This window comes from Myotis davidii, unplaced genomic scaffold (genome assembly GCF_000327345.1).
Source record: "Myotis davidii unplaced genomic scaffold, ASM32734v1 scaffold776, whole genome shotgun sequence".
Lineage (NCBI taxonomy): Eukaryota > Metazoa > Chordata > Mammalia > Chiroptera > Vespertilionidae > Myotis > Myotis davidii.
Window position 1 is genome coordinate 402,456 of NW_006287460.1, and position 16,032 is coordinate 418,487.

The 16,032-nt window shown below is 50.1% G+C and overlaps 1 protein-coding gene across 1 annotated transcript in view; it reads left to right on the top strand.

Annotated features, from left to right (window-relative positions):
- SPOCK1 (sparc/osteonectin, cwcv and kazal-like domains proteoglycan (testican) 1) overlaps positions 1–16,032 on the top strand; it is a 152,394-nt gene that overhangs the window by 124,900 nt on the left and 11,462 nt on the right. The window contains exons 5-6 of the mRNA XM_015560998.1: positions 10,700–10,816; positions 14,041–14,262. Coding sequence (XP_015416484.1) covers positions 10,700–10,816; positions 14,041–14,262 — 339 coding nt within the window. The remainder of the gene's footprint in view (positions 1–10,699; positions 10,817–14,040; positions 14,263–16,032) is intronic.

Below are 16,032 nucleotides of genomic sequence, written 5' to 3' on the forward strand. Positions count from 1 at the left end.
ATCCAGTAACTTCAGTAGGGTAGATCTTGGATTGGCCCATTCCTGGCTAACGCTCACCTCTTCTGCTTTACAGGTGGTTTACCACCTTATATTTTAGGTGCATGTCCTGTTCACCTGTTTCCTTTGCTTCTTCAGAGGCTGTAGTTTTGCACGTGCAGCGTCCCTGTGCCTCTCCTCTAGCCCTCACTTACTCTCCAGCCCTTCCTAGTCCCTTCATTTCCTCTTCATGTTCACGCTTCTCGCTTCTGCCATCCTGCTGTCTTGCTGAGTTTCCACAGCATCTATCCTCTTGTGCTTTTTCTAATTTGGCTTCATGTTGATGATTTTGGTTTGTGTGTGTGTGTTGTTTTTTATACTTCTTTCCTGGGATCTAAATGCTCAGAAACCATCTCCTCTAGTGTCTCCTCACCTCTTCTCTGAGTTCTTATATATTATTACTGTCTTTCTTCAAATGTGGCGTTTCATGCTGCTATACTTGGTCCACATTTCCACCTTTTTTCATTTTTCCTGAGGAGTGTTCCATGGTAAAACACACACACACTAATATTGGAAGAAGTTAGACTTTACTGGCCTATCTATTTAAAAGGGGGTCCTGTGGGTGAAAGGGAGGGACCATCCATCTTTGTAGACGGCACAGTCCAAAAGCACTCTGCCCCCGGCGCCACCAGCGGCAGGTGGCTTCACGCTGAAATGTTGCCCCCTGTTGCCCATCTTTTCTGTTTCTCGGAGACAGATCAGGCCCAAGAGGGTGGCTCTTTAGAATCGGTCTTGGCATGGACCATTCTAGTTTTTTCCTGGCTAGTGCTATGCCTTCTCAATCTGTCGATTCAACTCTCAAATAGAATCGTGCTTCTAGAAATATAAGTAATACCAGCTACTATTTCATCAGGCCCAAGTCAGTTTCTCGCATCACCTCTGCTTCAGTTTCTCGCGTCGAAGAGCTGGTTTTGGCCTCTTGCCACAGGAAGAAGGAATCTGTGGCATTTTCCCGAGACCCAATGCCCAGGTCTCTACCCTCTTCCTGCGTTTGCCAGTTTTCTTCCTGTGCAGCTTCTGCCTGGCCGGCGCCCTATCCTTCCTCCTAGATCCATCCCTCAGTTCTTCTGAACAGGAAATGTTGCTGGCACTGCAGGAGGAGCCCCTCGCCTTGTGACAAAGGTCAGAAACAGTTTTATTGTTTATGTATTTGAACAACACACCAGAAGCCACCTACCTGGACATTTACTCCCACCGGGTGGCTCCTGGTGTATTATTCAAAGACATCTCTCTGCTAAAGGTCTTCCTGGAAATGGAATGAGATGTTGTTCCTGTTTACATCGATGCTTGTCTAGGATATGCAGACTGGGAAGATGGAAATTGTCGGCTGTGTCGTGTTGCCTTGTTAGACACTCGATGTCTGAACAGGCCATTTGGGTCAAATACAGTCATGTTTCTAGAAATAGAAATAGTAACCACTACTATCTCGTCTTTGTGCCGGTCACAATATTCTCTCTGCACCCAGAGAACATCCCTTGCAGCTTGGATGCCACCTTGTTTTCATGCCGAGTTACGGTACCCATCCATGCCCGAAGGCTTCCAGGGTAGAGACAGATTCCAAGGGAGCTGTCTTTGAACAATCTGCCAGGAGCCACCCGGATGGAGGTGCATGGCCCGAAGGGTGAGGGGGACAGTGAGTCAGACGGGCACCTGGCAGCCTGTGGAGTAGCTTCAGATACCCTCATGTTTCCGAAGGCAGTGCTTCCTCAGGTCCCGCTTTATTTGTGCTGATCTTCCATCAGTTTGCCCTGCCTCCTCCTGGGAGCCTTCCCTGACTATCAGCCACTTGAGCTCATGCATAACAAAAGCATGAAAGTGAGATGCTGGCTACGTCTACGGCTACATCTGACACAGGCGTCTCCAGGACCATTCTGTCCTGGCCTTAGTTTCACCCGGGGGTTTTCAATTCCAGCTCCAACCTCACTCCTTATCCTAGAGTCCAGCACCCCTGGAGGTGCTGCCTGGCCTTTGTCACAAGAAGCCTGTGGTGCACTTAGCCTTCCAGTCAGGCCCTACAGCTGTGTCACCCTCCACTCCAGACCAAGGGAGGGAGGGGCTGGGGGAGGAACTGAGAGAAGCTCATGGTTCCCTGTCCTGGTGTAGCCCTACTCCTGGTTCCCCACCGACCCTGTGAATGAAAGTGTGGGTCTCCTCCCCCTGCCCCTCTCTCGCCCCCCCCGCAAGTTAAATAGGCATCTCAGGCTCCATGTGTCCTAGCCATCAGGGTCAGACCTCAAATCCCAAGCTTGGCATTCATGGGCCTCCACCAATCCATTATGGCCTTAGACCCATTAAATAATAGAACTTAATTTCATGTTTAAGGGTATAAATGTACATGCATGTACTGGTATGTTAGGTATTAAAAAGCATAGAAACTTGAATTACGTTTAATAATGCTCAGACTTGGACACTGAATTTGAGTGGATTAAATGACACAAATTGCCAATTAGGAATGGAGATTCATCTTATGTGTACCCCGAAAAGACTTTCTTGTCACTGTAACCTCTTACAGATATCAGCTTATGTATCAGTCCTGGACAGTCAGATGGTCCTTGGAGCATCTATACACATTATATGATAATGTTTAATATATTGGAATATCTTTAAGCAAATATACAGATTTACACATACATTTTTGTTTAGTCTTTATATATGTTTATGATTTAGAAGTACATCTAATCATGCCAAAACTGGTGTTTAATTTGAGCAGAGCTGATCTTAAGCATAAATCAGCTTTAAAAACCAGTCACTTCATTCAAATTGGCTTCCTCGTCATTTCTAAAACCTGCCTGAAATGTTTCTCCTTTTCTAAGTCCTCCCTTGATGTGAACCTCAGCCCAAGTTCTGCCGCCTCCTGGAAGCCTTCCTTGACCGTCTCCAGTCACTTGAGTTCATCCATATTTATAAAAGGCTAAGCAACCGCCCAACCATCCGACTCCCCAGCTGGTAGCTATGATGCGCACCCACAACCAGGGGGCAGACGCTCGACACAGGAGCTGCCAAGCTGTGGTGATTTGGCTTTGGCAGTTCTCGAGTGACGAACCTCTGAACCAGAGAGGAGAGAGCCCAATTCTGGGGTGCAAACCCTAGAACTGCCCTCTTGCAATCTGGGATCCCTTAGGGGATGTCGAAGAGCTGGTTTTGGCCCGATCCCTGCAGGCCAGGCCGAGGGACCCCACCTGCCAGAGGGACCCCACTCATTCTGTAGATGCCCTTTAAGCCGTGACACCACCCCAGGCTGGCTGGCCGGGGAGGGGCCGTGGGAGGTTGACTCCAGGGCATATCCAGCCCTCTCGCCCAGTCCCGCCCTGCCAGCCACCTTCTAATTAATTTCCTTTTGATATGCACGAATCTGTGCACCAGGGCACTAGCATATTAACAAAAGGCAAACTGGCTTGCAGACACTGTCTGCCTCTCTGAAGGGGGATGACCCCATGCAGCCCAGACCCTTGCCCGGGGCTCTCTGCCCAGCGGTGCTGTCAGTAGTACCGTTGAGGCTGTATCCCATGCCTTCTCCTGAAGCCCCTGCCAGTGCCATTTTAGGTGAGCACAGCAGTTGAACTGTCTCCAATTTAGTCTTTGTAAGCTGAGGCCTAACAAGGCTGGCTGAATTGCCAGTGTTGTGCCAGTTCCAAATGCATTTCTTTTTCCAGATGAAGGATTATCATTAGAATCTAGGGAAACATTAAAGTCTCCTCAAATCAGGGTACTAAGAAGAGTCTTAATGGGTTTAATAGGGAAATTTATGCATCTTCGCTTGTATGTTGTACCATTAATTAGTTTACCTCATCTTCTCCCAAGTTTAATGCCGGTATTTTAAGCTCTTTCAAAGATTGCTTTTTAAGAGGGACGGTATTGACAAGCTCCTGGATAAAGGACCCTAATTCCTATGCTCATGCCTGTTTTTACATAAAATGATACATTCTGTAAGGGTAAGAGAGCATGCATATAGATTGATGTTTTAGGTGCTGAAAGTGAAAACCATAATTACATATAGCAACAATTTAATTTGAGCAAGTGTAGCCTGGCTCAAGTTTCTGTTGCATGATGCTGATTAGAAGTGGGGCTTCGCCTTGTACGTGCTTCGAAAATCCCCGCAGGAGGTGCTCTGCTACTAAAACTGCTCATGGTTGGAGCTTACTACCCATCGGCCTGCAGAGCAGGTGCTCCAGCCCCTGGAGTCCCTCAGAGGGGAAGATGCGGCTTGTGGGTTTTTTTTGTTTGTTTGTTTGTTTTGAGAGGAAAGGAAAGGGAACGGGAGAGAGATAGAAACATCAATGAGAGAAAAACATCGATCAGCTACTTCCCACTGGGGACCCAGCCTGCAATCTGGCCATGTGCCCTGACCAGTAATGGTACCAGCAACCTCTTGGTGCACAGGTCAACGCTTAACCACTGGACCACATCGGCCAAGCCAACTGTTACTTTTTTTTTTTTTTTAAATATATTTTATTGAGTTTTTACAGAGAGGAAAGGAGAGAGAGATAGAGAGTTAGAAACAGCGATGAGAGAGAAACATCGACCAGCTGCCTCCTGCACACTCCCCACTGGGGATGTGCCCGCAACCCAGGTACATGCCCTTGACCGGAATCGAACCTGGGACCTTTCAGTCCGCAGGCTGACGCTCTATCCACTAAGCCAAACCGGTTTCGGCTACTTTTTGAAAACTTAATCTTCACCATAAATCCTCTCCGAACTTCATGAGATTGATATTGTCATTATCCACATTTTACAGACGGGAAAACAGAGGCTTAGAGAAGAGCAGTGACTTATGTACAAAACAACCACGTGTACACTTGGGAGCAGGTGTTCAAACCCAGGGCCGCCAGACCCACAAGCCTGAGCTCGGAACCACAGTGCCGCCGCCTGGCTGTGTCCCGGGAGGGACTGGGTGGGAGCGCAGGGGTTGTGTGTGTGCACATCAGTGAACTTCACAGGAGACAGCTTACCGTAAATGTCAGTTTTGTCACTGACGCTGTTTGTAGACCTTGGAGATGTCACTGAACCTTCTCTGAAAACAACAGAATTGTCGGTTACTGGTCAACTTCAGGTGGTCATGTCACGTAAACATAGCAAGCCCGATCTTGAGCCCCATACTTTTCCATTTAGTGCAGTGGTTCTCAACCTTCTGGCCCTTTAAATACAGTTCCTCACGTTGTGACCCAACCATAAAATTATTTTCGTTGCTACTTCATAACTGTAATGTTGCTACTGTTATGAATCGTAATGTAAATATCTGATATGCAGGATGGTCTTAGGCGACCCCTGTGAAAAGGTCGTTCGACCGCCAAAGGGGTCGCGACCCACAGGTTGAGAACCGCTGATCTAGGGGGTCACTGCCGTCCACAAACACAAGTAAGGTCCCCTCCCCGCGTTAATGCTGTGAGCAAGTTCTGCTATCGCCTTCATTGTGCAGAGGAGGAAATGAGCTGGGAGAAGTCACGCGTCAGTCTCAGTTGGGCTGGCAGCTGACCAGCTGGCTCCCCAGGGCCTGGCTACCCTCTGCAGCACAATGACTGGTTCCCGCCCCTGGACCTGTGCTGGGCAGAGCCCGCCCCACCTGCTGGGGTTCCCCTTTATGAGAGCCCGTGTTTCTAAGGGAATTGCAGCCTCGCTCATTTTCCCTCCCAAGCTCCCAGGGGTGCGGCACCCCCTCCTCGGCGTTCCCGCACACATCCTCACTCGGGTGCTTGCTAAATATTCCGGGGCATGAGGCGCCCTCCGGGAGGAGGAGCCCACAGGTGCAGCTGCCAGCTCAGGAGGAAGGCAGAGGGGAGAGGCTGCACACTGGGCGGGCAGGTCAGGGGGGCCTCTCCTGTTGTCTAATCCAGGCCCTGCCAGGCATCAAGTCTCAGAGCGTCTGCAGCCATGCCTCCTGCAGGCAGAGCGCCTGGACAAGCGCCACTCGAATAGGTAATTATGCGCAGCTGCTAGGAGGCCTGCGGAGGGGGCCGCACCTGGCCTGCTCCAGGGAGAACGCCAGTCTGGCCCAACTCCTTAATTACCTTCAGAGGCGCAACAGTTTAAATTAAATTCTGATTGTTTTCATGTTGGCTTTTGCCAAAGCCCTGAGCTAAGTATTAGTGAGGCCGAGGTGGAGGGCGGTCCGGTCTGGTGACAGGTGGCACATTCGTCTCCTTCGGCTCTTTAGCGGAAGTGTTCTGTGAGTTACAAGAAGACGCCGGTAATTGGTTCCCGAGCAGAGGTGTACAGACCTGGCATTTCCAGACATCCCCACCTGGGTGCTCAAATGGGGCTCCACTGAGGATTTGTAAGGCAGACACACGCACACCTGCTGTCACTCGGTGTTAGAACACTACAGCTTTAAATCATTTCTGTTCGCTGCCCCCACCTCCGCCTTTTGTATCATCCCCTCAGTTGTCTCCCTGTCTCCCCGTTTCTATCTAGTCCTCTGAGAGGCTGTGTAGAGCGTCGCTCAGTCCCCAGAGTCACCAGAGACCAGCTTGGAACCCCAGGTATCGCCCTTGGGAGCACTTTTCAAAGCCCGGATTTCCTCGCTCCTGCCTCCCCCCTTCCGAAATGACTGCCTCGCTAGCTCTTCACTAGCCTTGGACTTGTCTGAAGGGAGACAGAGAAGCCAGGGACGATGGGTGATGGCCCCCAGGGGGTGTCGGAGCCAGGCTGTGCTTACTCATCCAGTGAAGAAGAGATCCTCTCTCTCCATCAATAGCTGATACGCAGGTCGACTGGCTTCCCCATCAGCCAAAGCCAGCAGGTCAGAGCAGCCCTCCCTCCCCTCTCAGCCCCTCCCTTTAGCAGCTGCCAGCCCTTCCACTTTGATTTCTCTTTGCATTCAAGTCGTCTGACCTAAAGCCCTCCAAGCCCCAGGGAGGGTCACATCTTCTTCCCGGGGCTGTCTGTACACCTTCCAGGTGCCTGCATGTGCCCGACTTACATTTGCTTATTGCATTTTGTCCCTATTTTCCAAACAGACGGGAAGCGTCCACTGGGAGTGCATCACCTTACCAGGCCCCTGCCTGCCGGCTTTCCAGGGGAGGGAGCTGCTTTCACTCCCTGTGGAGTGCTGTGCCATAGACTCTTCTTTCTCTAACGGAGTCCCAGTGGCTGCACACGTGACCCGTGCTCGGGGGGCCACAGGATGGCAGCAGGCTGCACGCGGCCCTTCCCAAGGCCCGCTGCTCCTATCCCCACGCTGATGAAGGCGGGAGCCTGACTTGCCCCCTCCCTCCCTCTGTCTGTCCTAGAGCTGCCCTGCCTGCATCACTGGCAGAACTGCCTTGGCCTGTGAAGGCCGGATGTGTTGATTGTTTTCAACCCAGGATACCTACCTGGTATATTAATTGCCTCAGTTAGTGCTGGCTCCCACAAGCCCGGTCTATGCAAGAAGATGTTCTAGCAACCAGGAGGGCAGTGGCGCCGCCATCCGCGCCCTGGACGTTGGGAAGCCGCGGGCATCTCAGCCGTCCCTGTCCCTTAAAGCTTTGGTGACCTGCACACCTTCAGTTAGCATGACAGACTGATTCATTCCCCAGAGAAATGGGACTCTTTCCTGTGGCAGGGACTTGGCCATTTTCTCTGCTTAGAGGATGTTTGGAATAGGTGGTGTAGGTGTTGATCAAGAAGAAATGGATGCTATTAATTTTTCCTTTTCAGATTGAGGTTGGCCACAGAGTCTGCATCCCATTCCCCCGGGAAAACGGACCACAGCCTCCCCTGCTTAGAGCTGTGCAGCACTGAAAAGCCAGAGACGTGGGCGCTCTACCCCCAGGGCTCCTGAGTGGGGTCAATCTGCTTGTTAGTGCTAGCTTGCTCCAGGGGCAGGTCCCAGAGCCCTCAGAAAGCACCCCCCCGCCCCCGTGTGTGCACGCGGAGGCCGATGATGATGTGCTGGCTCCTGGTGGGAGCAGGCTTGTGGTCTTCCCCAGCTCACCTGTGAAGACTGAGGGAAGGCCCAGCAGGTGTTGCTCAGTGGCTGAGCTTCAACCTACCAACCAGGAGGTCACAGTTTAATTCCTGGTCAGGGCACATGCCCAGGTTGCAGGCTTGATCCCCAGTGTGGGGGGTGCAGGAGGCAGCCCATCAATGATTCTCTCTCATCATTGATGTTTCTCTCTCTCTTTCCTTCTCCTTTCCTCTCTGAAATCAATTAAAAAAAATAAAAGACTGAGGGAAGGAGTGGAGGCATGACCAGGGTTGTCGGACATGGTGTGAACCTCCGATGGCTGGGCATCCCCACAGGTGGCTAAGTCATCCAGTTCAACAGCTGCTCCCGGGCAGACGTTCTCTTGAGCCACCCTCATGGAGTCAGAGCAATGCGCCTATGGAGCATTTGCAGTGGGGTGGGGGCAACAGAGGAACAACGTTTTATTTGTATTTAATTTCAAATAACTTAAATGTAAATAGTCACTATGCCTAATGGCAACTGTGCTGGCTAGCAGGTACCTGATTTCACCTAAATCCTATGTGACCAAAGCCAGTTTTGTTTATGTTTTCCAAATGCTGTTTGCTCTGTGCTTATCTATAAACCCTCAATTTAAAAACAAAAATAATAATCGTTAATAAAAGTCACAGCTGGCACGTGCTGAGTAATCACTACATACCATGTGCTTTGCTAAGCAACTGACATGCTTGGTCTAACATATGTCACCTGTGATGTCCTGAGTTTACAGATGAGGAAACTGAGTCACTGAGAGGTTCAGTTGCCTGTTTGAGCCACCCAGCCAGTCCAGGCAGCGTGGGCCCCACATGTTACTCTGCGGTCTGTCAGTCAGCTCTCGGGGCACTTTTGGCTGGTGTTTTAAGACACAGTCTTGTCCTGGTTGTTGAAAGCAAGGCCGTGTGTGTGTGTGTGTGTGTGTGTGTGTGTGTGTGTAATTTCTTAAAATTGAATTTATTGGGGTGACATTGAAGTGTACGACTCAACAAAACATCATCTGCACGCTGCATCGTGCGGCCCCTGCCCACTGCCCCAAGCAAAGCCTCTTTCAGTCCCCAATTCCCCCCTTTGCCTTCCTCCACCTCCATCTCACCCCCTTTTCCTCGGGCTATCACACTGTTGTCTGTCTGTGTGTTATGTATCTACATGTTTGTTTTTGCTCAGTTCCTTCCCTTCTTCCTTCCAGTCCCACAAGCCCCTCCCTGTATCCCTAAGGCAGTGTCTTGAGGTCATGGACAAGCTGGGTCTGAACAGTGGCCACTCCCACTCCATGCTTTGCAGGGTTTATATCTGGATCCCAGCTGGAATGAAGGCGGCACCCATGAAGGCAGGGCTGAGCCTGCAGAGCCCAGCCTGGGTCTGCTCACCTGCCCTCAAGTGGAGGTTGGGGGACCTTTCCGGCCCCAGGTCTGCAAGTCTGCCTCTGCTCTCCACCAAGCCCGGGCGAGGGAAAGGCGGCTTGCCTGGAAGCAGACTAAGGATGAGGAGAGGCTCTGGATGATGTTCTTTTCTTCTGGTGGGGATTCATCCTCCTCTTTGTGAGGCAAATGGGGGTCCATACCTCAACCCCTTGCGAGCCTGCACTCGCCAAAGGGGGATGGAGCTTGGCCAGACATCTGCGCATTGATCGCTGCCCCATGCCTTCCAGCGGAGCCTGGGTGTCCGCTGGTCTCTGTGCGCAGGTAGATTCCAGCTTTAATCCGCGTCCTGTCAGCACCTGGAGACGTTGGGAACTGGGCCCTGTGTTGTAACATTGCCCCTGCTTGGCTTCTTCACAGCCTGTCTCCTGGACTTGAGAATTTGGGGGACATGATAGTTGTAGGGTTCACTTCTTCGTCCCTTCTTACTTACTGGGATTTTGGTTCCTGAAGTCTCTATCTCTGTCCTTTCAGATGCTAAAGGTCACTTATTCCCTTGCACATTTTTCTGCATCTTGGTAGCAGCTCACTGCCTGGACCCTTTGCCAGGATTCTCCATAACCAGAATTAGGGTAACATCAGGGAACCAGGGAACATTGGCTCCCTTCTCTGCACCACGGTCCCTCCTTCAGGATTTCTTCCCTCCAGCTTTATCTCAGCTCTCCATGCAACCTTCAGTACCTGCACCCCCTACCATCCATCCATCCATCCATCCATCCATCCAGATCCTCTTCTTGTTCTCAGAAAGAGGACTCCTTGGCCCCAGTCACTCAGTCCTCCCAGATGAGCTGGAGAGTCATAGGTGGGCTCCAACAGAAGGGCCTCTTCCATGGAGAAGGCAGCCATGTGTCTATGGGGGAAAGTGAAGGCGGTCTGTCCAAGGCTAGCAAAACAACCGCAACCACAAACCCAAACCTTGGGATAACATGAAACTGAGAGCCTGCTGTTTCTGCACCTTCTGGTGCCCAGACAGCCTCTCCCTGAGAGCATAGCTAGTCCTGCGCATCCGGCTCTTGGCCTGCGCTTAGTGGGACATGTGATCTTCCTGGCAACTTGCAAGAGCCGATGTTCCGGGTCAGCAGAGGCACCTGTGATGGGCTTGGAGGCGGTGCACACCGCGAGCCCACCACGGCTTGGGAGTCCAGGCTCCATCATATCTGTGGTCGCAGCACCTTTGGGGGGGTTATCAGAGTGGGGGTGAGGAGTTCTGTTGTGGCTGGAGAGGAGTTTTCTTGGGCCCGGCTTAGTTGGTGGCACCCCATGGTGAGGACACAGCGCTAAGGAGGGGAAAGCCAATGCCAGACTGACCCCCTTTGCTTTTCCCCAGCCTGCACGGACAAGGAGTTGAGGAACCTCGCTTCCCGGCTGAAAGACTGGTTCGGAGCCCTTCATGAGGATGCCAACAGGGTCATCAAGCCCACCAGCTCCGACGCGGCCCAAGGCAGTAAGACCACATCCTCTGGCTAATTTATTTCATTTCAAACACCACATTTCCTCAGCAGACATTGTTGAATTAGCAATAATAGCATTTTGGGGTGAACAAAGATACTCTACATTAAATATTCATGCTGGCTTAAAATATGTCCCAATTTCAGAAATATTAAAATATAGTGGAGGGAAAAATGCCTTAGGATCTAGACAATACAACGGTCATACGTATTTTGGATTCATAGTTGGGAATCTGCATTTACAGAGTAACTTAAGTGTGGTTGCAAAATTATCATACATTTAGTATACACATTTGGGGAAATAGATAAAATATATATAAAAATGCAAAAAAAATCTATAAACCCATTATTTTAACAACTGTTAGGTATGTTGTGATATATACATTTTCCTTGTCATATAGGAAAAAAAATGTGTGTGTATATATATCACACTTTGCAGCCTGTTGTATGACCTTTTATCATTTAGCAACATACTGTGGCTACCTTTCTATGCTGTTGAGTAGGATTCTGCTTGTAAGCTACAGAGAATCCCAATTTATGGATGTAACATAATTGATGTCGACCTTTACTCTGGAGCCCTGAAGTTGTTCTAATGTTCAGCTCTTTTAAACAACATTGTAGCAAACACCGTTGATCATCTGTCTCGGTGGACACGAGACTGCATTCCGTTCCCACAGACACTCCCAGGCAGCCTGTTACCAAACTGCAGGGCCTCCTCATAGACTGAAGGGAACACTCAGAACCAGTCCTCACATTTGTGCTTCATCAGAGTCTCTCGATGATGCCTTCTCCACACGGGTAGGCATCTGTTCTCCACACGTGGCCGGCAGCACAGGGGGGGTTAGTCAACAATGCAGTTAGTCCAGGACAAGGAGCTTTGTAACTGTTCGGATCCATTAACCAGCATCAGGTCTTCAGCCAAAAGGAGAATGGTCCCCTTAATTCTTGGTTATTCTTTGCTGCTCAAAGCCATAGATACTGGTAGGGAACACTGGTGTGGGGGACACTTCTTCCACTAATTTGGACCTTCCGCGGGAAAGGAAGGAGAGTGTTTGCTTCCTGGAACCTCAGTGTCCACAGAGAGGTGGTGTCTGGCGAAGGGGAAGTAGGTGTGTTTTGTGTGTTTTTATTCCCGCTGGGGGCTTCCGTGGGTGTGTGGACTGGTAATCTGGTCTGGAGCAGCTTTCCCCTGGGTCCCTCCCAGAGCACTTTGCTGTGGGGAGAGCTGCTCCTTGCCACCGCCGTCCCGGGGATCCTCTGCAGACACTGGGAGCCCGGGCAAGAGCCACCCTGGCTGGAAGCTAATCGAGTCCTGAAGGGGCCTCTGGTTTGATGGCCCAGAGCAGCTGGAGTGAGGGGAGCAGAGGGGAGTGTGGCATGGAGGCCGAAGAGGCAGAGACCGAAGCTAGGGAACCCCAGACGTCCCACGTGCTTGGGCCCAGTGAGAAGGGCTGCTCTGTCCCCCCACCCCACCCCTAGATATCAGATGCAGGCACTTCTTTTCCAGAACCTTCCAACTAGGTGGGAAGTGGGCTTGGCCCTTCTGGGCACTTCTTTTTGGTGGGCAGTCAGCAGTAAACTCCTCCTTCCCTGGTACTAAATCTTAATATCCTATGAGATTGATGCATAAAGTATTGTAGACAGCAAGTGTGGAGCCACTTAGTGTTGGGGTAACTTCTCTTCTTGACTTGGTGGCCTCAGAGGCAACCATCAGCCAAATGAGAGGCCACACGGTGTCCCCCAGTCTCTGTCCTTGAAAAGATGTGCTCAGATGTGTCCTAAGACAGCAGAAGGAATACATATAAAAATGGAAAGGTTTTTGTGTTTTTGGCGGTAAACTTTGCTGTAGCTAGAAAACTTCTCTCAACAAATAGTTTTATTGAGCACTTACTATGTGCCTGTCCCAGCTCAGGCTCAGAGCAATGGGGGAAGCACTGGTTCTAGCAGAGTGCGGTGGCAGGGGTGGTGGGGGGTAGAGAGTCCTGTACCCATTCACTGGCTCCCGGAAGTGGAGACCCTTTGGTATAAACAGTGCTTTAAAAAGGTGGGCGTATTCTGCTTTTACATCCTACTGACTAAGCAGGGTTCCTGGCCTGTACATAGAAGCCCAGTGACCAGGATATGGGTAGGCTTATCAACCTCATCAGGCCCCTTCGCTAACGCCACTGTGTTCCTCCACTGCCCATCCCCCAACAGGGCCCTCGCCTCGCCACTGGACGTCCTCAGGACAGAAGGGCCATGCATCCCCCTGGGCAGAGGCAGCCCCGGGAGAGGATGGACTGAGGCTGTGGACTCAGGGCAGGGCCGCCTGGGCTCGAATCCCTGCCCCACAGTTGTATGACCTTGAGCTTTTATTTTTCCATCTGTCAGTGGAGAGGATTCAGCATCGTTTCATAGAACCAGTACAGGGCTCCTGAAGTAAGACAAAAGTGACCTTTGTCATCCGTTTTCTGGGAAGATAAAGCCAGTCCTAGAAATCCAGCTTGTGGTATGACGTGAAGTCATGAGTGCTTTTGGTCTGAAAGAAAGTTAGGTTTGGGGCATGCCCTCTCTGGGGCTTGGCTACGGCAGACTCGGTGTCCCAAATGGTGAGCAAAGGGTTTTTATGTGGGTGCATGCAGTTTCCATTGTGGCAACAAGTATTTCTTTAAGAAAACGAACCCTCCTCCGCCAGGGAAAGAAGAAACTATTGTCGGAGTCAGTTTGGGTTCCATCTCGTACCTCTTGAGGGGAGAACAAAGGCACCGAGGCAGCCCCTGGTGCCGTTCCCGTGCACGTGAGGCCGCTTCGGAAGGTCAGCAGTGCGGGACTTTGCCATCTTACTCCGTCTTTTCACAATAGTTTCCCCAAATCTCAAAGCGTAGTTTGCAGTACTGTTATTAGTTCTCTTACTCACCCTGTGTGTACTCTTCTTTCAGGCATACCCCTGTTTAAGTAAGTCTTGTAAATGAAAACCCATACTTACAGTACAGATAAGTGAGCATTGGAGATTTGTGCCCCTTAAACATATTTTCTTTATATGCTAACTTCTGGTTTTGTGCATTTTAAATTGTTTCACTTAAGGCCCCCCTCTCTCTCCCCACACCATATTCCAGCAGAGTGTCACTGAGACCGCCCCCGGGGGGGCACAGCCTCAGGAAGGAGGGGGTCGGGATGGGCGCTGGGCTCCTCCCGGGACAGGACATCCAGGCCATGGCAGTGATGCGCCTTCCCTCCGCAGGGTTTGACACCAGCATCCTGCCCATCTGCAAGGACTCCCTGGGCTGGATGTTCAACAAGTTGGACATGAACTATGACCTCCTGCTCGACCACTCAGAGATCAATGCCATCTACCTGGACAAGTATGAGCCCTGTATCAAGCCTCTCTTCAACTCCTGTGACTCCTTCAAGGACGGCAAGCTCTCTAACAACGAGTGGTGCTACTGCTTCCAGAAGCCTGGAGGTAAGGCAGGAGGGAGGCTGGCCGAGCCCAGGGCAGCCATGCGAGCAGGACTATACTGGGGAGGCAGAGATTAGCAGGAAGGAGGACTTGGCTGGAGAATAAAGCCTCCAGCCCATTAAAGGCTCTTTTCTCTCATTTTCTTTCTATTTTTATCATGGTATTTTAGAAAACCCTAGAGCATAATCAAGGGGTCTGTTATTTCGAATTTTCCTCTTAATTATATTTAGCCTCAGCCTTTTCATCTGTAAAATGGGTGTGGAAACCTTTGCGACATAATTCCTAAGATAACTGTGGGAAATTCCCACTGTCACATGAATTCCTATGTTCCCCTTAGAAAAAACCACGTGTCAGTTTCTGGGATAGAAGGATTTATACTGAGTATCTTAGACAAGGATATTGTGGTTATAAATAAACTCTGGCTAACTGAAGAAATAAAGAAGGCAAGCTTTGAGGAATACGTGGACAGAACACAGGGGTATCTCATGCAACATGTAAGGAGAGCGAGCCTGCACTTGTGCAGATGAGGGACCAGAAGGCAGCTCAGGGATCCAGCAGGAGCTGTGAGACTTCCTGAGTGGTCTCAGGTCTGGCTTTATTTCTCTATGTCTCAGTTTCCATGGGGGGATGGGGGGCTGGCATGGGGGGGAGAACAGCGCGGGGCGCTGCCCAGGCCTGGTGGTCCACACCTCACAGGACTAGCAGAAACTCGCTTCCAATCCTAAGACCAGAGAAGTCTGGCCCAGTTTAGTTCAGGTCTCCAGGATAACATACTATACTCATGGCTGTCCGAACCGACCCTGGGAAAGGAAGGGTATGATCATTAAGGCATTTAAATTGTCTATGTGTTGCCCTGGCCAGTGTGGCTCAGTTGGTTGGGTGTTGTCCGGAGCACAGAGGGAATGCTGCTTTGATTCCCTGTCACAGCACATGCTGGGGCTGCGGGCTCCATGAGTGGTGGGAAATCAATGGAAATATTTTTTTTTAATTGTGTATGTTTGTGTGAATGCACAAACAGCACACATACAGCAGAAACTATAGGTAGGCATCACAGAAGAGCACTCAGTGAGAAGTACATACGTATGTTTATAGAATTATAGGATACATTCCTAAAAAACAGAATTACTGGTCAAAAGGAATGCACATTTTTAAGTTTGAGCAGTTTCCAATTTGCTCTCCAAAGACGGCAATTTTTACTCTCATGAAAAACTCTACAAGAATACCTCTTGGCCCAGGTTCTTGCCAAACCATGTGATCATCCTAGACCCCATTTCATCTCCCTTGTTATGACTTTGGTTGAACTTCTTTATGATTGTTTGAGACACTCTTCCGTTTCCTTGAAATGCCTAGTATTTTTCTATTGGGTTCTTGTGGGTGGGTGTTTGTTTTTAATAGGAATTATTCCTAAGGATATTAGGACTGTTGTAGTCATACATATTGCAAATGGTTTTTCCCAACTTCAGCTAGGGAGAAATGTTACATTTTAAGATAGATTTCTCCATCGTTTATTTATGGCCTCTTAGCAGCCATAAAGCTTACTTTATTAAACTTAGGAAGTCAGTTCCCACTTTAAGATAATAAAGCCGTTCTCTTCTGTGTTTTCTTCACTACCATTGGGATTCTTTGTGTGCATGTTTGTTGAAATCTGGTTTCACTTTAGACTTTTTGGTGGACAGTCAAGTGGGGTCCCAGCCCCCATCCTCCCTTCCACCCCTGTCAGAAAATGGGTGTCCAGTGGCTCTACCGATGTTTATTGACTAAGCCATCTTTCTC